Below are 27195 nucleotides of genomic sequence, written 5' to 3'. Positions count from 1 at the left end.
GGCGGGGCCGGGGCACGGTGGGAGCGGTGCCCGTGCGGGAGCCGGGAGCGGCAGTTCCGCAGCCGAGCGCTGGAGGGCTCCGCAGACTGACGGCTGCGGAGGGATTTTAAGGGAATTGCTGCATTGTACCTGCGCGGGGTTTAATGCTTGCCGGGCCATTTGGCTATTTGCCATAATTGGCTTTCCATTCCCTTGATTGGAATCATAGATAAAAATTTGCTAATCCACTTTCTTTGCTGAAAGTACTAGAAAAGTAATCCATCTTTTAAAAATGCTCGAACAAAATCGTGTGGTATAAAGAGTACTTTATGGAATAATGAGATTAATGAGAACTGTAAGGCATATGCAATTTAAAACGTTTTTCTATGGGTTTAAGGGGAAAAATGCAATCGGGCCACTATAAAGCCATAAGTACTTCCTTTTTTTATGCACTACCTTTTAAATGTGCATTACATGTTGTGCTTTTGTCTACATGATAAAATGTGAGTATGTATTTAGTAAGAAGGATCTGCTATTTATTCATAGTTTTAAAAACGTTTGAAAGTGCCCGATTCAAGCTTCTCGGCTGTGTTTTTTTACTCTTTCTCCCCTCTTCTGCCCATAGGGCATCAGAGCACGGATTTTGGAAACCCTTGTAATGCTCATTCTTCTTGCACTGCTTATCCTTGGAATCGTATGGGTGGCTTCAGCACTCATAGACAACGATGCTGCCAGTATGGAGTCTTTATATGGTATGGAATGCAAAAGAACCTTCACACAGTTTCATTGTAAATACAGAAATGCAGGTTTCCAGTTAAATGTATTTCTATATCATGCTATGTGAGTATTGCACAGGTTGTGAAAAAGGTGTCTTAACTCAGTCAGTGCCATTTTGATGTTAATTTCTGTGACATAAGTAGTTGGTAATAAGCTAAAGCTGTGCTCAATGTTTTCTTTACAGACCTCTGGGAATTCTACCTCCCGTATTTATATTCCTGTATATCACTGATGGGATGCTTGTTACTTCTGTGTAAGTGTTTTCCTCAAAAATCTTTATTTCCAAAAGATGAATGATATTATGGTGGGAGATTTTTTTGTGTGTTGTGTTAAATTTCTTTTTATGGTTAAGGAAACTTTTTGATTATAAAAGTTGAGTGGGATTTTCTTTCTGTGATTAAATTTAGGTGTGAATTTGTTAGGTCTGGGTTCTGAAGTTTAAATAAACTTTACATTTTCAATTTTTGAAAAACTTTACACCTTATCCAAAACAATTTCGACTTTTAACTTGTTAAAGCAGGTAGTTGAAATAGGGACTCCATTCTGCAAAGAAAAGCACAATTTTTAAATGAAATGTCTGCAGGAGACCACTAGTATGGTGAGAAAATTATTTTGGAACATTTTGTCCTATATTCAGTAAACTACCATTCTTCCTTTTGTAATTGAAAATACTGCTGTATAGGCAGGAGGTGGAAGACAGTGCAGCCAGCTTTCATAATCACACAGCTGGTCTCTGGCCAGTCTGCAGGTCAGTTACACAATTGCATTTGAAACAAATGAAGTAAAAACCCAACCTTGCACTGACTGCTCCTAAGCAGAGTTCAGTCATCTATGCTTAGGGGAATAAGAAACACGATGGAAGGCTCCAAATCCCATTAATAATCTCAGCCCCCTCCTTAAATAATTTCTAGAAAATTGCTGAGAGGGACAGAACCTCTCCCTTTCTAGATTACTAGATTGGTTTCATCTCTTCTCCAGGCTTGACAGGTTCAAAGCTTACCTGGGGCTGTCACTGTGGAGAAAGGGTGGGGAATGAGAATTTGTGATATCCTTTAAACAGATCTATGAAAAAGACCTTGGTGAGTCTCCTTAGCTTCACTGTATGTGCAGATTCTTAATTCCACTTGGGAGCAAGGTGGGAGGATTAAACAATGTGCTTCTCAACATCTCATGCAGGCTGTTCCAGAGTGGCATTCACAGAGGTGCTGAACACTTTAATGGGAAGTTGGTTTACAAAACTTGAAATCTGCCCTGCAGTTTGCTTCAACAGAGCTGAAAACTCAGCCTCTGTTCTGGGGCTCTTGTTAACCAGTTCACTGAAATTATCGTGACTAAATGCCAGGTTTTGGAAATGTGTAACTTAAGAAAATCACTGAGGTGAAGGCCCTCCAAGCTGTTAGATCTGTGTAGCTGAAAGGGCAGTATACAACAGGGGGGCAGCTGCTGGGGTAAAGCTTTAGATCTTCATCTGGTTTAATTGCTGAAGCAGTGTTTGAGTGAAGCCTATTGCAGTGGTGATTTGGATCATCACTTCATTTTTCTTTTTTCCTTTTCCTGCAGGGTTCTTCTGTAGTAAAGGCAGACTGGCTTAAGTTAGATTTTTGAATACTCTTGTATTTTTCCTGTAATATGCAGTGGTTACAGTGAAACTCTAGTTAATAAAAAGAAGTGCAATCTTCACAATAAAATCTTGTCTCCTTTTTTTGACAGGTGTTTTATTATAATGGAAACTGCAGGTGTATATGCTTATCCATATTGTTATAAATTCCTTGGTCTCCAACACATTTCAGTATTTGAAGGCTGTTTTCCCTACACTGTTGTTTTCTACTAATAATTTTCTATTATTGTGGTTCAGCCTTTCTCCCAAGAAGCATACATGCACCATTCCTGAAAACCATCACAGGCTAGGATCAGAAAGGGCCTGTTGTTACTTCATAGAAAATAACCTAAAGTCTGGTAGCTGAGCCTACTGTCAATGGAAATTGAAGGATAACTTTCAGAGCAAAGCAGCTTCAGGATCTCTTGGCCTTGCAGCTACACCTATGCTAAAAGATGAAATGTGCCTGAGATGTTCTCCAGTGCTGTGGCCAGCCAGTGTCACTCCATCCAGGATATTGCAGTTAGCAGGTGTCTCTGCAGCTTTGGCTCATGATAATGGTCCCTGGGCTGCCTGAACTCCAGAGCTGCACTGAGAATCATCTGGGGGAGTGTTAGCTGGCCCAGGGGAAATAATGCCAGGAATAGTTTTAACAATTTACTGGTGTAGGCAATCCAGTCTTAAAGCCCAGGAATACATCCTGGTACTGCTGAATTTACTAGTGAAGACATAGCCTCTGGTGCCACATGCTTTGCATAAATTAATTAGTTGAGTAAGTTTAAGATCTCTGATTATATGGTGTTCCTTGCTGATAAAAAAGCTCTTGGAGGGGAGAGATGCTTGCCTTATTCAAAATGTGCTTAAAAGTTCATATTGGAGCTTTAAGCTCTCAAATTTCTTCTCAAAACCGAAAAATAGTTATATGTAGAATATCACACAAAGCATCCAAATAAAAAACTGGTCTTTGACTGTCAGATGACTGTTTTGCATGCTCTTCCTTCCCCTGCAGTGTGCACGCCAGTGGGGCTCTCACGGATGTTTACAGTAATGGGTCAATTGCTGGTGAAGCCGACAGTAAGTGCTACACAATTCTGTCCTCCTGTGCTACCTGGGAGGAGTTAGAATGGTATTTGGGTACTTTCTTTTAGAATGCTTGCACTTCTACGGAACTCTTCAGTTCATCAGAGTTTCTATAACCACTATTTTTGTACTTGTTTCATGTTTTTTCATATAGCACAAAAGCATGTTTTTATCCAAAGGTTTTCTTATCATAATACAGACTTCTGATCTTTCAGTTTATGTCATTGCTACTAATACTATTTATTACCAGTATTTCCTGCTGTGTTTTATCTGTGCCTGAAAAATGTGGGCATATTCTGAGTTCAGGAGCAAAGAGTACAAGAGCAAACAAAGTCTGGATAACAAGAAGGGTACCTGGGGGTACACACAAATGGGTGAAATATGGGTAGTTGTCATCTTTATGAGCTTGTTACACATAGATGCTCTTTAGTTCATGCTCTGAATGCTGTGAGGGAAGACAAGTGCTCTAGTGACTTTGGTGTCACATGTCCTAGTTTGTATTTATTAAAATTTGGGTGCACTTGGATGTTGCATTCCTTTTCATTAGTCAGTTCAACCTCGGAAATATGAAGAAAATACCTACCATTATTATCTTTAGTCTCAAAGAATCTGGTAGCTGAGGTAGACTGGTTTCATTTATTTAGTTTTTAGCTTCCAATAGTAATTTCTATTTGCATGAAACACTGGCTTACGTGAAAAGTTGCTTTTTAATACAATTTTTCAAAATCTTTAGTTATTTTTGTTTAAATTGGGTGTGAAGGTTGATACGATTTGCATGTAGGTCAGACATACTGTTCTGTCTTTTTAGATTGAAACTGAACATAAAAGCCTTAACTTGAAATAAAAACTTTGAAGTAACTTTGCTTACAGTAAATATACAACTGTATAACAGAATAGAATAATCTTCTGTGAAGATCTTATTTGTGTCACTATTGTGAAGTTGCAGACTGTATATTTAAAGTACAGGTTACAGGAGCAATATGAATCTGATTATGTAAGTGCAGTCAGGAAAACAAATGTCTCCGGGACTCAGTTCATGTTTCTGTTTCCAAATACAGATCCTGGAAGACCTAGATGAGCAGATGTATATCATCACTTTAGAGGAAGAAGCAATTCAGAGGAAGCTTAATGGTATGTAGGCTATACCTGTAATGTTACTGCTTCAGATGCAGTGTTTGGAGTAGAGTGGTTCTGGTCAGGAGTATTGGTCTCACTGTTGTGTAGCCTCTTCCTTCAAACCAGAAAATTTCAACATCTTAGCCTGTAACAAATGCTACTGGTGTACATTTCCTCACTGGGTTTTCCAAGATTGGCTCTTGTGTATGTGGGGTTTGTTTTGGTTTTGTTTTTGACTTGTGTGTCAGCTCTCTAATGGGGGAATGTTCTGAGCCTGAGAGAGCAATTGAGTGGTCGTCCAGACCCACCACCCTTACTGCAAAATATCTTGGATTGGTAAATGACTCTATTTCAGCCTTGCTTGAAGGACAGTGAACTTAATTAGCAAGAGGCTTGCTAATTAAGTTTTGTTTTTAATTTGGATGATATTTTGTGTTTCAGTTGATTATTTAAAATCTTAGGTAGTAATCATTAAAAATCAGAGCACTCCTTTATATTCCAGGAGTTATTTGGTGAATTTAATAATTAAAAACATTCTATTAATAAGTAATGGAAATTGGTAATTATAAAAATGTTTTCAGACTTACTGTATTTAGTCTTACAATTTTACATTTCTTGATAAGGTGTTTCTGTTATAAAGTATTTAATGAACAATATGAAGCTTTGGCTTAGAATAGCAAGGAGTGTTGCAACATGGCAGGCACCAACTGTGGAAAATGTATGGGTTCTATAAACCTGGAAATCATGTTATATGAATCTTAAGATGTGCTTTTAACTCCATGGATTAGCCATCCATCCATAATTTATACAATTACTGCAGTTTCTAAAACCAAGGAATTTTCATGTAAGACAGCACAACAATGTGTCATGATGATTTATTTCAGCCTTAATTTTTTAAATTTCCTGATTTTTCTCTCGTACTTTTCAGTCTTCTGTCATATATCTCAATCTTTCCTTCTTTGAGGTCTTAAGTATCCTTTCAAAGTTGCTTTGTCAGGGGAAGTATGTTTGATTGCAGAGGTCATGGTGGTCATCTTATTGGAGGAGTAGGGACTTCTTTGTGCTGAAATCAGCCATCACTGCAGTTTAAAAGTAACATTTACCTTTTCAGGTGTTTATAGTGACACATGCATGTATGTGCATTCACACACAGGCACACAAAAAGGTGCATGCAGTGGGTGTCTTTGAAGCTGTGATGGGGTAATGATAATCATTCTGTCTGTTTGATGTTAGCTGGGAACTGTAAAATATTTGTTACTGAATATTTTATGTTGTCATGGTGATTCTGCTTGTGTACAACACAGAGCAATGACCCTATAGTTATTCAAGAATCTACTGGAAGTAGTGCAGAGAGGGGTTTGCTATTCACAGGGGGAATGGGATTATTTAGGTGATGCTTGGCTGCTCTTTTTCTTGCAGAAGTCTCTCAACAGTTGCTTATTTTGCAGTTTAATTACACTTATGGAGTGGACCTAGGCTGTTTGTAGGTGGTTGCAGTACAGTGCCTGTCCAGTACAAACCTGGCTGTGGATTTAGGATGTGTGCTGGGAGCTCCCCTAACACCAGCCAAGCAACTGGATTTGCTTTCAGCACATGGCTTGGTATTCAGTGAAGAATGGAACTGCAGCCCACCCATATTCCATGGAGCACTCACCAGCCTGCTCTTGAGCAGTGAAAGACGTGGGGCTTAAATGTCCTGAGACAGGAGAGAGACTGAATTCCCTCTGTTTCCAATGCTGAGGGAGTGGCATTGACACCCCCATCAAAAGGAATGCTTGAAAACCCCTAGGTTATTGGATAGAGAAAATTTAATGGACTTAAGCTGAAAAGTAAATGAAAATCTAAACTTGCACATAGCATGCAGTTGGGGAAAGATGTTGTATATGCAAGATACTCTACAGGATTTTTGTGAGTAGATACTTTAGTCAATTTAAGCATGGATCTCATTATGGCAAGCATGGAAACATTCATCTTCTCTTCCAGGAGTCTTTCTAATACATACAAATTATACTGGAAACATTGACATAGTTAAATCCAGAACTATGAAGGGTCATGTTTACCATGTTTATTGCATTTGAAAAAAGTGTATATAAATGGGGGTGGTGCTAATTCCATCAGTTAGATGTTGGGCTGTAATGTTAGAGGCCATAATCTGTATTTTAGCACACAGATTGTGTCTGTTGCTGTATCATGGCAGATATATTCAGCTACACACTTCCTCTGCCATGGCTTTTACAACTCTTCCACAGTGTTGGTGGTAAAAATCCCTGGTGCATAAGTAACCCTGCTGGGCAGGCTTGCAGTAAAGTGCTATGAAATATAAACTTTATTTATATGTATATCTAAAGAGCCAAATTTTTATTAAAATGAAGAGGACCAGAGCAGAGGCTTAAGTGATACTTGATGACTGTAAAGCTTTTCATATTTGAAAATAAATCTATCTGTGAAACTGTAGATCTTCTTTGTGGGAACTAATTTTCTTCCTCCTCAGGTGTCTGCAGTGTCTAACTGAAAATTGGAGGAGGAGGGAGGGGAAAGTTTGATTGTGTTATCTACCCTAGTATTTTTATCTATTGAAGAGATACTGGGCTTTGGGAAAATGTTTGTTTCCAGTGTATTATATTTCAGTACCCACATCACTCCTACAGTTGAAGAATAAAGCTGGGACTTTTTTATATTAAAAGAAAAAAGTTGCCTTCAGCTATTAGTTTTCCTGGATCCAAAGAGACGGGTGGGGTAGGATCAAAAATACTTACTTGATCAAAGTTATTGGCTCTGAAGGTATCCTTACCTATGTAAGAAAGATGAAAGGTGTTGTTTTTATTGCACACTAGTAACAGTGTAATTTTGAACTAATTGGTGGTGAACTGCCAATCACCTTGGGGGAATGCAAATAGATACTCTTACAATTTCCTTTGAGGTACTGAAATCTTATGTCGGGGCTGGAAGAAAAACAGAATAATACCGTTAAATTGACCTTAAATGAGCTGCTTTGTGGCTTTCTTGGAGAATCCCTTCTAACTTTTCATTGCTAGTCCAAACAAGTCTCGTCTACCAATTTGATTTATTGGCTAGACAGCGCTGACATTGAACTTTGTGCGTGTTTCAAATAAAGCTAATGTTAGAGAGCTTTTAAGAATTTAGCTGCATCCTTTTCAAATACTCTTTTGACTGATCTGAAACTTTGCCTCTCTCGTAAAATATCCTTTTGTGTAGCAACCTGTTGTTTGCAACTATTTTTAAGGAGGAACTACAACTGCACTTAGATATGATTCAGAATTTCTACTGACCTGTATCTTAGGGACCTCCTGTGATGACTGATTTGTTGGATAGACTCCCATGAAATCAGTGTGGATTTTTATATTGAGGGAAATAAAAAACATATATATGTATATATCTTGACCTGAACTTTCCCTCAGAGACTCCTAAATCACTTACAGAGAAGAGGACGACCTCAGATGCTGACTTGAGTTTTCCTTCTTATTCAACTGCTTCCATGAAAGCATTTTCCCACATAACAGTAATTAGTCATTCCATAAAACAGATGTTTTAGACTTTTTTTGGGGGAAATGCATCATCACAAAAGCTTATTTTTGTAGTGGTAATTAGCCTATGTTTTTTTAAAGACTTTTTCTGAAAACCTGTGTATTATGATTGATTTTTTAAAAAACACACTGAGGAAATGAAACTGACATTTGTATTTCAGGAACTTCAAGTGGTAAGGTGTTGTAATGTAACAATGTCTATAGGTCTTACTGGATAGTCCTGAGATTAGAGATATTTATATATTTGAAGCCCTGTAAATATTACCCCATATTCATTATGTCACTGATATCCAAGATAAATGTTTAGACATAGCACAGAAGTTACGTGTTATATGCAAAAATGTGTGCAAAGGAAACATTCAGTTAATTCAATTAAACATTTAAAATTTTAAATGGATGTTTCATTGATGATTTGACTGCGTTGAACAAATCAGTATTTAATAGTCTGCAATAAAAATAGTCACCTTTTTCTTGTATTGAGGTTGCTGAATGGATGAGAAGACAACAGAAAATAAGGAAATAATGAGACTGGACTACAAAGTAGTGTTAGTGTGCCAGCACCCTAAGTGCTGTTAAGATTTTGTAGGCAAGTAGTCAAGATCTGAGATAAAAGCCTGGACAAACATATTAATATCATATAAATTTATTAGAGACTGTTTAAAAAAAGTGCATGGGAGCATGGTGCTCTTACAGGTTAGCTGAGGGTAAGGAATGGCCACCAGGTGAAGGGTGTGAATGTAAATCAGCAAAAGAACAACAGAGAGGACTTTGGGTTTTAGACCTTAAACTGACCTGAACTGTCACTGCCATGGTGTGTTATTGCAGAGTGAAATTGGCCTAAAACAGACAGGGAAAATACGAGCCCTTAACTTTCAGGTGAGACTGCCCCACTTTCATCCCTTGGATGGAGAGTGTTTCTAACTTATCCCAAGCAGAGTATTTCCAGGTCGTGATTGCAGAGAGTGAAAGCTGAAGCAGAAATAATGGGATGGGAACTGAAACAGCAGGTCTCTAGTCAGCATTGCAGAGCTGTGTCAGTGCTTGAACACTGTGCAGGGTTTGTAGAGGAACTGGCATCAAGGAAACCCCAGTGTGCTTGCACTGGGAAAGAGGAGTGGATGGAAGAAAACGGAAGGTTGAAGAGAAAAAGGATGGAGGGAGAAAGTGGTTTGGATTTCCTCAAGGCTGCATTGGGGACAGGAAGAAAAGTTGAAGAGCAACTTTCAGGCAGAAAATTAGTAGGAAGAAAGGAATTAAAATTATGGTTGTCAGGGCTAAGCTGATGTACAGGAGAAAGTATGAGGAGTTGCAGAACAATGATGTGTATGTTGGAAGCTGGAAAGTGGAAGAGGTTGGTCTCATGGGTGGTTGTGGAAATATCTGATTGTGGCATGGAGGCATGGAGCAGGCAAACTGGTATGAGCAGAAGATCCATCAGCAAGCAGGTCAGCAGTATGGAAACAGCTTTTTGAGGAAAGGGAGGGAGGGGCAGAAGCTGAATCTGGAACTGGCCACTTTAAAGGTAAAGACCTACTTTTGCTAAATAATAATGCTCCTGAAGGGCATCGGGGGGTTCTTTACATCTTGTGCAAGAATCATATAGGGATTTAAGAATGAGGCATTTGAGACATCTTGTCTGACGCACTATGACTGGGTAATTGGACTTGTGTGAAAGTTCAGCATGAGCAGAACAGGCTGGGATCAGAGATGATACTGAAACCTCTGTGCTGAACTCTTCTGGGTAGACTGCTGTTTCTGGAAAGTATTTGAAGAATCTCAAAGAAACACCTGCATTTTCAAGTCACAAATGCTAATGCGATGCTTCCAAAATCCAAACTGTCACTGTGTGCCTTGCAGTCACATCTAAAAGAAAATCATGTCTTTTGTTTTAAAAGGTGTATCTTCCACAGTGGAATTCCAGACGGTAGAGTTGGAACGTGAGCTTGAAAAAGTGAAAAGCAAGAAAACAAATCTAGGTAATGAACTTTTTAGTGTTTCATGTATACTGTAGTTTACTAAACGACCTTAAGGTGCTGTGTTCAGTTTGGAGTAGTGGCTTGATTTATTCCAGTTTGTTCTTAACCAAATTTGTGCATTTGCAAATACATTACGTGAAATCATTGCACCCCTCCAACAAAATAAATTAATTAAGGAGCTCTATTTTCATAGAGCTTTTAATGTATAATATGCTTATGAATGTTTGGGCTGATCTAGGACATTACTTTCCTTTTTGTGTTTGAATTATTTCTGTAAAATTCAGAAGTGTTTTCTTTTCTTGCACATGCTAATGACGTTCAGTGAAGTTAGTTTTGTCTTTCCTACCTTGCAAAAGGAAAATACTGTTTAAATATCTGAAATTCTGTTCTGTCCCTTTAGGTCATGCTAAAATATACATGTAAGCAGTGTATTTGTAAATTCAGCAGATTTTAAACTTTCTGGAACTGCTGTTTGCTAAGGGAAGAAAAGGTTAGGGGGAAACATACCTCTAAGAAAAATCTGCTTGTCTCTGTCTCCCCAGCCTTTCTCTAGAGAGGCTTCATTTTTTTGCCATTTCTTTGTATAGCTGTACAGGGTGGATGTTCTTATGAACTGGTTGATATTTGTTCCAGATCAGGATCCTGTTGTTCCTTACATTTATAGTGAGCTTACAGATAGCAGAATGATTCTTACAATGATTCTTACTTGTTTTGTTTTATTCTAAGGTGATCTATGGTATTAGGCTTAATATTTCTTTCTCTTTTGAACAGAACGGAGGAAAAAAGCTTCTGCTTGGGAAAGGAATTTAGTTTATCCAGCTGTCATGATATTGCTCCTGATTTGGACAGTAAGAATTTTCATTTTTTCCCCCAGCAAAAAGTATGAAGAGTTCTTTGGTTATTTGAGGGAGTAGTTTTAAATTTTTTGAGTGACGAGTGTTTAAACAACAATCTTGATAATCTTTTCTTGACCATTTATAAGAAACTTGACATAATGGAGTCTGATGAGGATAAATGTGTAGATTTTAAAAATGTGGAATACTTGTCAATAACATGACTTTATACTTTTTTTTAGTCCTTTTCAGTTCTTTTAGTCGCTCTCAACATTCTGTACCTGTTGGTTGATGAGACTGCAATGCCAAAAGGATCAGGGGTAAAGTAATCTTCTCTTACAATTTTTATAATTGTAGTAAAGCTTTGGAAGCCTTGCAGAAGTGTGAGAGCTTTTGCTTTAATAACATGGAAACTAATGTGTCTTGACCTTGACTTGGCTGCTAGGTTTCATTCCTGTGCCCACACAAACATTTATTACATGTCATATTGTAGTGAGTTCTTACTAAAATAGTGCAGAAGCTTTATGTAGATAAGGTGTAAGAATGTATAATGCAATGAAGCAGATCAGTAATCTGGAGTTTGCAGATGTGTCTTTGCCATGCATTTCACTGCAGTTTGAAAGCTGCTGGTGCCACTGCATGGAGTGGGGGGACTTGGAGGGTGGGACATCAGAATGCCCCTGAAACACTGAATTGGGAAAAGGCTGTATTTCATGGAACCTGTTACATGTTTTGTTATGGGTAGAAGTTGACTTTTTGAACTGTTGCATGTATCTTATTTAGTTATGCAAAGTATTTTTTTCTTTCTAGGGACCTGGAATAGGAAATGCCTCCTTATCCACCTTTGGCTTTGTGGGAGCAGCACTTGAAATCATTTTGATTTTGTATCCTTTCTGAAAGAATTCTGTCTGTTAACAAGTATTCTGTCTAGTTTTCTGGGACACTGGTAATACAACAAGACACTAACCTGGAAAGAAGATAGGTCAGTCCTTCTCAAACACTTGAAGTGGTTTTGCTTCCTTTTTCTTTAGTTCTTAAGACTTTTAGACTGGTGAGAACTTGAGTGAAACTTGCATTCCTTGGAGGTTCCTTTTTTCCTTGATTCTCACAGCTATCTTATGGTATCCTCTGTCGTTGGCTTCTACAGTCTTCGTTTTTTTGAGAATTTCACTCCCAGGAAGGATGATACAACTATGACAAAGGTAGGGTACAGTCTGGGATGGGGATGGCCCCTCCTGTCTTTCTTGCCACCCAAGACAAGCTGACTCTCTTATTTAATTGCCCTGAATGGCTCATTTGCAGTGATCAGTATTTGTTTGTAAGCTGTGTAAACACAAACTGGAAGATTGTCAAAATGCTGAATGAGTGGGAAAAAGGATGTGCTCTGTTTAGTTTGGATGGCATCCATTCACTTGTAAAAAGCCAGGAATGGCAGAGCTTGTTAACTGGCTATAGAAAAGCAAGTGAAAGAACTTCCCTTCAAAGGGAACTTACTGCTAATGAGTAACTTTGATTGTGTTAACTGTACTTCAGGGAGCTTGTTTGAGATCTGAACAGTGTGGTTGCTAGAAGTAATAAGACAAAGTGATTCAAATTTGAATAATGAAACTAAGGCTGAGGATGGCTATTCAGCAACATTTTGCAATCTGAAGCTAATTTGACTTTCTACAGTTTAGCACTGGCTTTAGAATAACCAATGCTGTTACCTAATTTGGAGGAACATGCCTAGGTTTTTGGCAAAATATTCCCACACCTGACATGGGGAAGTGATCAGTAACCAAGGAACGGATGTTGAATTTAATTATTTTTCCGGTATTTTTCATTGTTTCTAATTTTTTTCTTGAAGTAATGGATTATGATACTTTTACTACAAATTGTTGGAAGTGAGAAAATGGGTATGCATGCAGAATGATTAAAGTAATAAATAGTAGAGAGTTGGAATGTTCTTAATATTTCCTGTTGATTGTTTACACCAGGAATAATGTGGAAATAAATAGTGAATGTATAAATGTCTACCAACTTTCAAGTTTTCGGTTTTTTTTCCCCTTTTGGCTTCTGATAGAACCAGACCTGAAGAAAATGATCCCTTGTGAAAGAAAGTTTCAATTACTCTTTTTTAAGGTTTTACAAGAACAAGAGTAAAATCTAACAGCTGTGAATTTTTTTGTATTATTTAAAGTAGACAACAGGCATTGAATTGAAAGGAAGCTCTTTGTTGTAATTTTTTAAATAGTGCTAATCCTGCAAGCAGTTACATCCAAGGCTTAAGCTGATGTATCAGTCATCCATTCTAAGCCCATGGAATTGTTCTTTTATAAAACATTCACAGGAAGTAAGTAAACAGTTGATACTTTGCAACATGGTTGTTTTGAATAATTTTGAGTCTGAGCATACATAACACTTTGATTAAAAGCACATGAATACATATTTGATTTTTTTCTTGGATCATCTTCGTCTTGTTTAACACCATGTGGAGAGGAGTGACAGAAGTCAGCAAGACTAACAATATGTTACTGTAAATTGCTCTAGGTTCAATTTGAAGAATGTGCCTTTTAAGAATTCTTTTTCATCTTGACCACTGTTTTTCTTTGTGTTCCCTTCAGAAATCCCATTTATCATTTAAATGTTGTTTGTCATTTTCAAACAGATAATTGGAAACTGTGTCTCAATCTTGGTGCTGAGCTCTGCTTTGCCAGTGATGTCAAGGACACTGGGTAAGTGAAATGGAAGTAACATCATTCTAAAAGATGTTTAATTGAATTAAAAATTGCAAGAAAAAAAGAAGAACCTGTAGCTGTATTTCCCATGGTATGTATGTAACTTTCCATCACTTTCAGTGGAAAGAGCATGTATCTTTGGCCTTCATTTCTACATGAACATGAACTGTAGAACATACATCTATGTACATGAACTGCAGAACATACTTTCTAAAAAGAAAATATTCTAAGCAATTTTTAGAGAATATGTTATTTAAGAAGGTCAGATTTGAAACTTCTTAAAATGGGATGTGAGATGAAAGTATAGGAAAACTGATTGTCCAGAGCAGTATGAAATAATTTCATGCTCACTGTCAGAAACTACATTTGAGATTTGGTTTCTGAAATTTGAGGTAACACTGAGTGCAAATGGCTTTTTAAAAACAATATGACTCCTCATTAAATAAGTTTAATCAGCAGTGATATCAGGCTCCTTTTGCTTTCCTTACAATAGCATCCTTGTATTTTTTGTTAACTTAATTTTTAAAATTTAACAATTTGGAGTCTACACTAGCAGAACTGAAGAGCTGATTTTATTGCTAAGGATTGGCAGTAAAATTTGAAGCAGTTAAGCTGTTTTAACCAGTTGGAAAGACGCGCTGTATCTTCACTTTAATTAGGTAATCTTCAGCTTGAATTCTTGAAGTTAAATTGCAAGGCTATTACATGTTTTAAGTCATGCAGAATCCTTGTAGCTAATGTGAATTTCATTGGGAACATTAAATAGAACAAAACAAGAATCTTCACCTCAGGCTGTACAAGTCTCAAGTACAAGCTTAGAAGTTTGAGCTCAGGCCCACAGATCAGCAGTGTGTGCTCAGTAGTTCTGTAGTTGGTTTTTCCTTTCAGGGAGAATACTCTTGAGTCAAGAGTAGTTCATAGTTTTCCAGTAAATTATATTGTATATTCTGATACTATGTATATCTACAGATGAAGCATTTTAATAAATTGTAAATAATTTCTATAGCAAATGACAAACCCTCTGTAATGCATTTTGGAACATTGAATCTTAATAGGTGTTCTCGAACTTACTTTAAAAAGGTCTGTAGTAAAACCCCAATAAAAAATGCAGAAGAGTAATTCAAGTACTTAAAGCAGTGCAGTTTTAAAATATAACCAGTATGATAAAGGCCTAAGAAGTGAAATAGTTCTAGAATGTGGAGCCAGATGTTACATAGAAAAATCACTGTTTTGGAATAGAATTGTAACATAAGTTTGTGTCCACTAAGTTACTGCATTCAAGACTTGTTTAAAAGAAAATGAAATTAATTGTTAATGATCCATGAGATTACCAGTTGATAATAACCAGATTCTGTGGCAGTAAGTGTACACGCTGGGTCCATTGTTGTCTCATAGGAAACAGATTAATGGTAAAACTCACTTAAAAACCTGACTAACAAGTGAAATTCCTGAATAGTTTGCCATAGAGATAAATAAAAGAAGAAAAAAGATGGAACAATTAACACACAGCTAACAAATGCACAGTCACAGCTGTCCAAACAGGATTAATAGAGTGTATTAGAGTACAGTGAGTCATGTGGTGCTTTGCAGAAATATCAATGTGTGTTGCACTACATGCCACTGCCCTGTGGCACTGAATAGATGAAAAGAAATAAATATGTTAAGCAGATTCATAGTCTTTTCACTTTATTAAAAAAGCGAGATTCTAGACTCTACAGAAAAGACTAGACTTTATCCTTATGGGAAAGGTGAAAAAGCAAAAGTTATCTAATACATGTGCTGACCTTCTTCAACTTTAAAAAATGGAAATAGTTTCTTACATGTTTCATAGCATTCTAATTAGATATATAGGTGGTGAATATGTCTAATCTGTCATTCTTCTGGAACTCCAGGAAAATTTTAAACTAAGTTATTTTGCTTAAATAAGTTAACTTGTATTTTCCCAGAACTTTTCAGCCTTTTAGTAGCCCTTCTGAAATGTTTCCCACCAGCACCATACTGCTAATCACAGAGAAACAATTGGCAGCAAGGCACTTAATAGTCAAGAATACAAAACCAAAGAATTCCAGAGAAAATTGAACTCTAGCATATGGAAATTTTCCTAGAATTCTACACTTGACTATTACATGCAAGCAAATGGGGATTTAAATTTTATTTGTGTGTGCTGTCTAAAGCCTACTACTTACTTTTAACCTGAGGAATTTTTAACTGTTTAATTGATAAAATTTCATCAACTTTTGTATGTATGTACTTGTGCCATTAGATATGCAAGTTTTTGTTCAATTACTGAAGAGTTACTAAAAATCTTGGTTTTTTTCTCTGTGGGCTGAGTAGAGGCTGCTTCTGTAAGAAAGTAATCAAAACCTTTTTAACCTTTTCCTCCCCTGAGTTTACAGACTGTTACTATGTCACTTTTCTGTAGAGCAGTGGCTTTTTCTGTTTGTAAGAAGAAATTGAATGTAATTTATGGACAATAATTTCCCTACCTACTCTAACAGAAGTGTCAGGGTTCATTTGTTTGTCCTTGTAACACTGCTCCACTGCTCACTGTTTTTCTGGACCACTATGTATCAACAAATGTTACTCCTTTTCCAGAGGATTCCAGTGCTCTGACTGTTTTGTTCCTTTTCCTTTAGTTTTGGAAGCCTGTACATTCAAACCTGACTTTCTTAATTTTCATGTGGCTCCACTAGTCTGACTAAAACACTGCTTGCTGCTTTGGGGATGTTAAGGACACTGTTTTCCTTCAAGTGGGAAAGCAGATCTGTGTTTATTGTCCTTCATCTCTTTACCAGTTAATTCAGACAGATGGTTTCTTCTTTCTGTGCTGAGACCTTCTGTGCTTTTTTTAGTATTTCTTCCTGCCTCTTTTGCTGTTTTCATCAGTGATTGTTTTGTTTCATTCTTTGAAACTGCTTGTTTTAATTTCAGTATTTTTTCCTTAGACCAAATTCAATTCTCATGTTTTAATTTAAATGACTGATGCTAAGTATAACAAGTGTATGTATCTTTTAACAGTGTGATAGCTGGCTTGCAAGTCTTGGGTATACAGATACAGTGAGAGTGTCAGGTTTACCCTTGGAAGAAGTACAACTGAACCTTAATTCTGTCTCTTCATTTATTATCACTTTTGAAGTCAGTTTTTAAAAGCCCCAAAACTTTCAAAATAAGATGATGGAAAATCAGGAGCTTTCAGGAGTTTCAGAGCTGGGGCTGCTTTGTCATTGCCTCGTTTGCTGCTGCCATTTTAGTTCTGGGACAGGGTCAGCTTCCTGCTTCTGCACTACTGTGAGGGCACACTTCCTTTTGACATCATCTGTGCCAAAGGATTTTTGGGAATACAACAGCTTTTGAATCCTAGACAATGGTCATGTGGCTGTCATCTCAATGTTCTGCCATGTGTTCAGTGCAGTACTCCATGACACCTGACAAAGGAGCAACCTGTGCTTCTTCCTCTTCTGCCTTCTGCAATGGGCCCTACACCCTGTACATGCTTCCATGTTTCAGAAAAATGTCGTTCAACTTAATTAGTGATTGACAGGCCTTTGATCAGCACAAAGCCCAAGTGTCAGGGCTGGAGGTGCCCTGTGAAGGAGACCTGTCAGCACCATCTTTCAGCCTCTTTTCCTTCTAGTGGTGCGTGTATCCAGGAGAAAAACTGCAGTCGGAAAGATGTCTTTAAACTTGGGTTTCAAAAGCAGTGCTCTGGAAGAACATTTAAAAGGTTTAGTGTTTACCATAAGATGTTGTGGCTCTCATAGAAAGGCTGTTTGCTCCCTATATATTTTTTTTTAAAAAAAAAAAAAGAGCTCAAGGTTCATTTCATTTGTTTCTGGAATCATGAAGGATTTTATAGAAACTGAGGTTTCAAGTGGTTTTCATACTAAAGCTGGTTTTTTCCTAGTCACATTTACTGAAATTATAAAGTTCTTACCTAGAATAGACAATTCATTTCAACTCCCATTATTCAACCATTTTACTATGAAATTTAAAAAAACATTTTGATGAAGGTGTCTTACCGTTTTGTAGTGACCAACCAACATTGTCTTGTGTGTTTAGCCATGTGTCTTTTGGTGTGCTGTCTGTAAGAATTTTGCATCCAAATGTAAATGTGTAATAGAAAGAAATTTTTGCATTTCTTAAAAAAAGTTAGAAATATTTATTTTTTAAAAATTATTAAAATACTTTCTTATATATTCTATGTATTTATGTATTATTATATTACATTTTTATATATTTATAATAACAGGAATCACCAGATTCGATCTCCTTGGAGACTTTGGAAGGTTCAACTGGCTGGGGAACTTCTATATTGTGTTATCTTACAACTTGCTCTTTGCTATCATGACAACGTTGTGTCTGGTCAGAAAATTCACTTCTGCTGTGCGAGAAGAGCTCCTGAAGGCATTAGGTAACACAGCCCTGAAAGTTCACTGGGTGCTTGACCACTCCCTTTCTCCACCACTGACACCTTGATGTGCTACTGGTAAAGTTCTGTCACAGCTCACAGAATACATTTTTTCTGGTGGAAATTTCTCCAAGTTAAGGTGTGAGGATGAATAACATTGCGTTGTTTTTTGAAGAGTCCAGAGCTAGGGTAAAATGTTGATTTTAATGATACACCTGTGGTAATTATTGATCTCCAGTTGGATTTTCAGTCTTCTTCAGAAACATTCTCATTGATATGAGCAATTATTCCAAATTGAAACTTCAGCTTGTGTATGGGTTGGCTTTTTTCTTTTTTGTTTAAAGCATCTTATTAATTACCTAGACATAGTTAGGTATGATCTTAACTGCTTTGTTGTCATACTTTTTTTGGAACATCTATTCAGAAAATCTTTGTACAGAATATATAGAACCTTAGGAAGTGGCTGAGTAAAACCTGTACCTGATTTCATCAAAAATTTCATCAAATTTTGCATTGATATTTCTTGACCATAGAAGAAAGGATTGAAACACATTTGATACTTGGAGGATAACATTTTATTTTTTTATTGTTGTTGCCTTATTTTTATAATTAACAAAGCTCCTCTCTTTAGATCCTTAGGGTAGTATTTGCTTAAATTGAAAGGATTAATGTTGAAACTTTAGTGTTTTTTGTAATTGAGGGTTTAGTTTGCATCATCTGGAAGTTACTCATGTTAGTTTTCATGTTAGTTAACTGCTTTCAGAGTTGTGATGCTGAAACAAAATCCAAGCACTTCTCAGAGTGCTGGTGGAAGATTAGTTTAAAATTGTTGTAAAATAATGAAAGTGTTCAATAAAAAAATACAGTTGTTGAAGGCAGATTAACAAACATAAAAGTGCAGTCATAGTAAGGTAATGGTCACTGGATTTGACACAAGTAGAGACTCTCAAACTCTGAAATGTGAACTTTCCTGACACAAATTTGGTTTGTTTTCAATACTGTACATCACAAATGGTGTCTGTTAAAAACTGTCCCATGGAATTCAAAGAATGAGAACCAATATTGGCCTAAGACCAAAAAATTCACGTATTAAGACTACAAATAAGACAATATTAAGGAGATTTTGGTTTTGTGGTAGTGCAGTCAATTTTGGAATTTCAATGCCAACAGTGCAAGAGATTTAACTTTGTACCTCATGGCACTTGTGTAAAACATTCAGTGTAGTCTACACAAAATGAATAAGAAAGTCTTTCCAGGTTTTATTCTTAGTTTTAGAGACTTGATAGGAGATTTCAGAGAGAAACTGTAGCAAGCAAGAAAAGACTGACATTGCACCTGTTTTGAATGAAATATGGCTAAGTTCACCAGCTTTCTTCATCTTCCCCCCCCCAAGAAAAAAAAGAGTAATTCAACTGCTTGTCTGGGGCAGGATGTGAGACTTGAATTAGCACTCAGGGTAGAGAATTGTGCAGTAAGAACAAATGTCTGGAAACAGAGCTAAATCAGTAATAGTGTAGTCCTAAAAAATGTAGTTAGACATATAAATAGTTTAGAGAAGTGATCTGGTCATCACCAGTGACTTTAAGATCAGCAGTGGATGATTTACAAAAAGATGTTATAGTTTAAAATAAATACTTTAGGTAATTATTTAGGTCTTTGCAGGTGACAAGGTAAATTATTGCAAATCTTTCTTGGTTCTTAATATCTGAGCCTGTGATTTAAAAAGTGGAAAGTTAGGATTCTCTGTATTCCATGCTTGCCCACTGTAATGGATTTTCTCACTTAAACAACACTGAGGAAGTTTCCCAGAAGCAATCTTTACAGGGAGGTAGAACATCAGTTCTGGTCCTCAGCAAATGTGAGGTCCACAATCACAAAGTAGAATTTGGATTGTCTGTGTTCTTTTGGATACCTGTGTGCCTGAAACAAGGGGGAGTCTTAGTTTTTCCTTATTCTGTAATGTTTTGCAGGATTAGATAAACTTCATCTGTCAAACAATCCAAGAGACTCGGAGACAAAGCCTTCTGCAAATGGCCATCAGAAAACACTGTGATAACAATCACCTACAATCAACAGAGCTGAAAACATCAACCTCATGGCATTCCTGTCATCTCATCAGCATTTTTATATTGCTTTTAGTTGTTAGTTTGGTTTGAGCCTTGTCTCATTTTGATGCTGTGTGCTTCTGAGGAAATTAGGTGTGTCAGATTCTTCTCTTTCCAGTGAACTTTTGGTCTGCTTGTTTATTTCCCAGTAAGTTATTGCAGGAGGTGCCTTGAAGACAGGAAGCTGAAGAGAAAAATGCATTCCTTTTTAATTTGTTGAAAGTTTCACATCCTTATTTTTAAACTTGCTACCATTTGAATGCACAGTACCTCCTGTGTTACACAAACACAGCTATAAAGAATAACTTTGTGACTTGATTGAAAAAAAGAAAAGAAGAAAACATACACTTGAAGGCCAATATGACCCTTACTGGAAATGTAAAATACCTGGAGTCATTCTCCATGATGGGAGATAAACAGCTCTACTGAGAGTGAGTTAAAAAAGACAGGAAAGATCACAGTTCCCTCGGTGCTGGATGCAGTAGGCTGTGTCATGGAGCTTTCTTGGCAGGCCAATGTTTTCAGCTCTCTGTCCTTAGCTCTAAATGCCAGCTTGCTTTATTGGTGGTCAAACGATGTCTTATGGAAGTCCAAGATGAAGATTAACTTCAGTGTTAAATCTGAGCCTAGTATGCTTTGTCAAAAGCTGTGTAGACCCCCTGTCACAGCTCTCACAGTTCTGTGAGCAGTTGTGCCCTGGAGGTCCCTTCCCCTGCCCAGTACCCCCTGTGAAATTCTCCATGAACTTTTCCATCAAGTAAGAACTTCACACTTCTTGACGTGTGTAAGCAGTACCTGGAATCAATGCAAGGAGCACAGGCCTAGGAGGCTGCAGTTGCAGTTTTCTACAATCTTTAATTCAAAGTAAATTTCTCTGAATTTATACTTCAGTTACCAGGATTTCTGTTCAGTGGCATAATCCAGTTATCTGTCACTATCCTGTTTTTTAATGTACACATGAACATGTATATAGGCCCATATGTGTAGATATCATAAATTAAATTCTAAGGTTATAGAGGTGACAATAGGTGGTTTGGTAAGTAAAACTTGTGTGTTCGTTCTTGGTAGTTCGAATTTCTGCAGTGTTACAGTGTAACTGCTCAGAGGCCTTAGATTCAAGATGGCATCAGTGAGTGATAATGTCCTTTCTTGTAGCATTTCCTTGCAGCCTTAGGAATCCTTTAAGCAGTTTATAGTAAAGAAAAATACCAAGTAAGTATTCAAAATCTGGTTGCACTTTTGTCCTGCTCAGCCACAAGTAATCTTCAAACAGACTGGAATGGGGACACCTTCAGTGAGTGCCCATCACGTAGGGAGCCAGAAAATTTTCCTGTTCATTTCCTGTTTGTGTAAAACAAATCTGCCTGTCTGTAGTTTGAGGTCTTAGTTGGTGACAACTTGGTTTCCTGTGTGGTTCCAAAATAAGGTAAACCTTGTGTCAGAAACTCTTTGGTTTTTCTCCTGAGATGACTGCTCTGGGCTGTAGACCTTATTGCTGTGTGTGTGAATGTCTGCTCGGTTGTTTTTCCCCTAAAGTGCTTCAAAAATCACGCTCCAGTACACATGAGGATTTCTCTTTATTGCAGCTGCCTTTTCTGACTTGAACTGGGGCATAATGTAAATATTTCTGTAGTAAACATGATTCTAGAGAATTACTTTTTTTTTGTGTGTGTGTGTGTGATTAGTATAAATCCAAGGTTTATTGAACTGACTGTTGATGGGTTGTATCAAGTCTTGGAAGAAAAAGTAAAATTACTTGATTTCACTAAGATTTACAAGCATCTTTTCTTTGTTTAATGCTGACACTTTAGTGAGAAATCTTTAAGTTCTACAACCAGTAACAGAGAGCTATAATTAAAAGTTGTTCTAAAATGAGTTTATATTTAAAATACTGGGAGATATATTATTAGGGGCATCAGTCAGGTATTCTCAGAGCTTGTAGCCTTATGTATTGGCATCATAGTTAAAAACTGGTGACATGTGTTCACTTTTTCATGCAACTCATTGTATGACCAAAATTGTTCTCATGTCTTAATTGTTCAGGTGAATCATGGTGTGTGAGGCCAGTTAGCTTTATAGAAATATTTCTGTTAAAATGCTAAGACAGTTAATACACTCTGAAGAAATTAATATTAGGAATAAACCTAGGAGTATGAACCAGCATAGGTCTTGTTCTTTGTGCCTTTGGAGAGGTGTTTGTCATGGCATCAGTGACCCAAGAACACAGAAGAAGGTGGACTATAATGTGTGTGTGGCTTCTGCAAGTGAGTTGGGCAATTACTTCAACTGAGCAGGGGCAGTTCCTGCTGAGAAGCACCCAAGCTTCGGGCAAGACTTTAAAAACTCTTTTTCAAAACAAATGTTAGAGCCTTGACTATCCCCACCCCTTCTGCTGAATTCTGCAGGCAGATGTGTGGGTTAAGGCTACATTAGGGAAAACTTTATCCTGGACTCTTTGGGATGGTTAAGGTGCTGTGTGGTTTCCAAGATGGGTGAGAAATTCAGAACTACCCTATGTAACTACTGACAGTGTTTTGTTTTAAAATCAACTGCTGATATTGTGACACTGTCTACATTAAAATATGCCTTTGGCCTTGAAAATGACATGCTTATGCAAAGCTTTGTCACTGCATGCAAGATACAGGTCACTGTATACTTTTCACAGAAGCATATGGTCACTTAAGTACAAGCAACTGGTAATTCATTAATGGATATTGACAATACATTCCTAGTATTTTGACTCATGTAGAGTCAGGTGGTCTATACCTTCAAGGTATATACAGCTGATCCTAGTAACATTAACATCTGCCTCACTTCTTACGAGGCAAAAAGCACATCAATGCTTCCATCTTCAACTAGATACCACACAAGACCAAAAAATAGGTGTAATCTGAGTGTTTTAAGTTAGCTGTTTTTTGGCTTTTTTTTCTGTGTTGGTAGCACAATATTAAATGCAATTGCAGAACTGTAATATTTGTGGGGTTTTTAAGCATAAAGCACACATGCTTATCACTTTAAGCTAAAAAATAATAGTATTGGTTTAATGTACAAGTTACAGTTTTGCATTCATAGGGAACTTTGTTTACTGTCTGTAATGTGCTGTTTATTGTTGGCCCTGTTCCTCTGATACCTTTGAGCCTGTTGGCTGTTTTAGTGTCATAGAGATTAAAAGATTTGACAAGTTGTTTTCCATGTCTGGTTCCCAAGTACCACCTGGAGCACCGGTGGAGGGAGGGCTGGGCTGCCTGTGCAGGCAGGAGCTCCTGCAGCAGGTGCTTGGCAGGATGGACACGGGAGCAGATCCTGGGGACACACGTCCTCTCGTGTGTCACCAGGAGTGGCACATCTTCCTCTGTGTCACCAGGGGTGGCTGCAGCCCCTGTCCATCCTGCCATGTCTCTGCCACTCACCTGTGAGGCTGTGCAGCAGCTGATGCTGCTTGAGGTGCTCACATGTGCCCAGTGCTGTGAAGACACAATGGCCCTTTTCTTAAAGAATTTATAGTCTAAATTAGAAAGGAATAAGGTAGAAAAAGAAAGTTGTTGGCCTCTTCCTGCATGTGTCTTTCCTTGAGTTGTTGAAGCATGCTCTAGGTTATTTCCCATCTCTTCTTCCTCTTCCAGAAGTGGGGTGGTGGTGTGTGTACAGCAGCTGAGCCTTACCCTTAGTGGACTGGTGTCTAAAATCTTGAAATAACAAGAAAAGAGCTAAATTCTATTTACCATAGTCTCTGATCTTGAAAATAGCATTTTTTAAAATCAAGATGAAGTACTCTAAACAGAGACAGAACATGAAGGCCACATAAATAACCTCTTCAAAAAGAAATGCTCTTAGTTTTATTTAAAAGTGTTAATGTGAACTGTGAAGCTTTAATTGCTTTAATGAAATAAGATTCCCTACCTCCTAGTGTTAGGATTTGTGTTGTTATTTTAGTGCTGAGTTGAGACAATATTACCTACACTGACTTCCCTCCTCAACCCATGAACACTGAAGTTGCTGTTGATTATCTGGCAGGTTATTTCAGTCACATTGTCAGGATTTGAACTTTACAAAAATTTATCCCATTCAGCAAGTGCAAACTAAGGCCACAGCCACCAGCCACGTGGTGATATAGCTTCTGTCCCCTTTTCTACCTTGCTCTCTTGAGACAGAAAAAACATGAAATAGAATAAGAATCCACATAGATTTGATTTATGTACTGCAAGAAAACATACTAAAGGCAATTTTAATGGAAGGGTTTTGAAATATTTCACAACTGTAGCACCTAAAACTCTTCTTTCAAAGAGAAAGAAGATTGTGTATCATTAGTGTACAAATGTCAATTGTATGTTCTCTAAATAAGCCAGTAATTCACTGACACTGAAAAAATATTCATCACTTCTTAAAACCTCTTTTGTGATTCACAATGAAACAGTATCTTGGACTTTTATAGAAGCCTGTGCACTTCTGAAGGTATCTCTGTCTTGGCAATAGAAACCTGAGGATGCTTGCTACTTTTGTGTTAATTACCATATTTTATCGTAACATTTTAGTTTCATTTAGTGCTCATAATTTTTAAAAAGTATATATAGCATTAAATTTTTTAACAAATATAGAAGGTGACTCCAAACAGTCAAAGAGATAGTGTGAGAAATATTCTGTAAATGCTGATATTCTTGACATACTGAATTCCAAGCTATTTAGAAACTGTCTGTATGAAGGCCTTACTTCAACATAGAAATTAGGAAATCCTAATTCTTAAAGGCTTTTAGGTATCTGAATGTAGATATGTACCTACTTGAGCACTTTGGAATGCTGCTTCTAGGTGTTTGTTGATCACTAACCCCAAGTGTTGCTGTTGCTTTTCTCCCTACCCCCATTACATTAAGTTTTATAGTCGACATCACTGGATGAAGCTTCTTTCCTGAACAGGACTTTATTTTGCATTCCTAATCTATTCCCTGCTTCCATAGGTACCAGCTATTGAAGTATTGGGCCACTTGCTTTGATTTTAATGTTTTTCTTTTCCCATGTAGCCTGTACAGAGAGATTACCTTGTTAGAACTGTTCTTCCACTACAAAAATGTTCACGTTTATTAATCTTTTACCACTAGACTCTATTTAAGCAATCCTGTCACTAGAGGGTCCTCTAACAAATTACCAAGAGTTCAAGTCAGTTTGAATCATGAATGAGAGGGTTTAGCCATTGCATCTATTTGTGCTTTTAGCTTCCAGTGGTATAAGGGCACAGCCCCACTTTTCAGTGAGGGGAACGAGCTGGTTGGGCTGCTGGGAGCCCCTGGGGTGGCTGTCACTGCAGGCTGGCTCCTCTTGTGGGCCTGCTCTGCAGCTCATCTGCTGTGGGATGTACAGAGACACCTCACTCTCACTGCCTCCCTTAGTGGGAGGTGGACACACTTTGTTGTCAGCTCTTGTTTTCTCATCAGGGTCAGGCTTTATGAGGTGCTGAGGTGAGGCTCTTCCCCTGTTCTCTGGAATTTTTTATTTCATGTGTGTGAGCATATTTGGGTCCTCTCTCCCCATGTGAATTGACCATTCAGAGAAGTGACATGATGGTGATACTTGTGCAGTGGATTCAGTGGGTGTGTTTAAATGCTTAAGAAGAAAATTAGCCCGTGCATGATTTCCCTTTTCCCCCATAACCATAAGTTTATTCCAGTTTGGACCAAAATTATTAAGAGTCACAAAATCTTAATGAGTACTTTCTCCTCCTTGGCTTTGTATAACAAAAAAAATTCAGCCACTTTTACTTTCTTAAAGGTAGGTTCCAAAGTATTTTTGCCTTATTTGATGTGATTTCTGTTGCTTTAAAGAGAAGTGGATAGAAAAAGAAGATATGTTTGGGTCATGAGAAATCTTGGTGTGTGTATGAAACACATGTACACAAAAAAGGTGCATTTCCTTTCCTGTGGGGTTTGGGACCCAACTGCATACCACCTAAACAGAAATCACATGTTGCTCTTGTCTTTAAAAATTAAAAATTTTGTCTTTTAAATTCCCAGTGAGGAGACTGAGGATATCCTCAGGGTGCTGCTGGCACCCTGATCCCTGTCACATTGGAATTGTCTTCATGTGTGCTTGGTGGCATGACCATAAAACCACAATTCTTAGCTGTTGGTGCTGCTGACTGGGCTGTGATGATGGCAGCAGGTACCTTCACTGTGCACATTCAGGTTTGTCACTGCAGTGTTACTGGTTAATATCACAGTTTACAAAAAAAATTAAAAATGACGCACAATCCATAAACCGTGTGAGGGTGGGAGGTGCTGAATGGATCTGGTGGTTCCCTCTTGGTCTGATTTGTGCTTTAGGTTTTGTAAACTCCACAGACTTTTCTTTCACATGGATGTATCTGACCAAGGTATAACACAGCTGAAAAATTGTGCTTTGAGTGTTATTTCAATCACAACAGTTTTCGGTGTAGATACCTTCTCCCCACCAAACCCTTCCTGGTTCATTTTAGGTCATCCAGAATTATGATTTATAATGTTCTCTGTTGTGGGTATTTTGTTGTGTTACAAAAAAAATTGAAAATATCTGTTGCCTTAGCTAGGCTGATTTTTTTGTTTTGTGGAAAGCAGTGGTAATATGTTTTTTTCCTTTGTTTGAAATGTTACACTGAATGTTTTGTAGGAAACTTTTTTTTTACTGTGTTTTCAATAAAGGTAAAGTGTGATTTATAGCAGAGTTTTGTGCCTTTTTTTTGTTAAAAGCAATGAAAAAAGAAGAATCTGTCATTTTAAATTATCCTGTCAGTAATTGGTACGAATAGTTGTGTTTCTCTCTTCTTCCTCCTCCCAATTTAACCTGCTTTTGAGATTCTCAAATTGGTTGCATTTCTAAAATAGCTGAGGTAGGGAAAGTGATGGAGGTTGCTCTACATTCAAAGGCATCATTGCCCTGTGTTTTAAGACAGGTGTGCAATTATTTTGAACCCTCTGCTTTAGGCCAGTGGGGATTGTTTATAGCTAAGTATGCTCATTATGTAATTTGTAAGTAATTTTCAATTGCTTAATGGCTTGACTGAAGGGCAATTTTTGCATCTTAAACCCCTGACCACCA

General features: G+C 37.5%; 1 protein-coding gene across 2 annotated transcripts in view; it reads left to right on the top strand.

Annotated features, from left to right (window-relative positions):
- Positions 1-26815, top strand: part of LMBR1 (limb development membrane protein 1) — a 68371-nt gene extending 41556 nt beyond the window's left edge. For both annotated transcript variants that reach the window (XM_015619152.2, XM_033520298.1), the window contains 12 exons: positions 605-731; positions 941-1009; positions 3363-3427; positions 4492-4564; positions 9990-10070; positions 10842-10918; positions 11146-11223; positions 11714-11787; positions 12015-12105; positions 13551-13617; positions 17870-18031; positions 19999-26815. In XM_015619152.2, the coding sequence (XP_015474638.1) occupies positions 605-731; positions 941-1009; positions 3363-3427; positions 4492-4564; positions 9990-10070; positions 10842-10918; positions 11146-11223; positions 11714-11787; positions 12015-12105; positions 13551-13617; positions 17870-18031; positions 19999-20081 (1047 nt within the window). In that variant the 3' untranslated portion in view covers positions 20082-26815. The remainder of the gene's footprint in view (positions 1-604; positions 732-940; positions 1010-3362; positions 3428-4491; positions 4565-9989; positions 10071-10841; positions 10919-11145; positions 11224-11713; positions 11788-12014; positions 12106-13550; positions 13618-17869; positions 18032-19998) is intronic.
- The last annotated feature ends 380 nt before the right edge of the window (positions 26816-27195 follow it).

This window comes from Parus major, chromosome 2 (assembly GCF_001522545.3).
Source record: "Parus major isolate Abel chromosome 2, Parus_major1.1, whole genome shotgun sequence".
NCBI classification, from domain to species: Eukaryota; Metazoa; Chordata; class Aves; order Passeriformes; family Paridae; genus Parus; species Parus major.
This window is presented reverse-complemented; position numbering and strand designations above follow the sequence as displayed.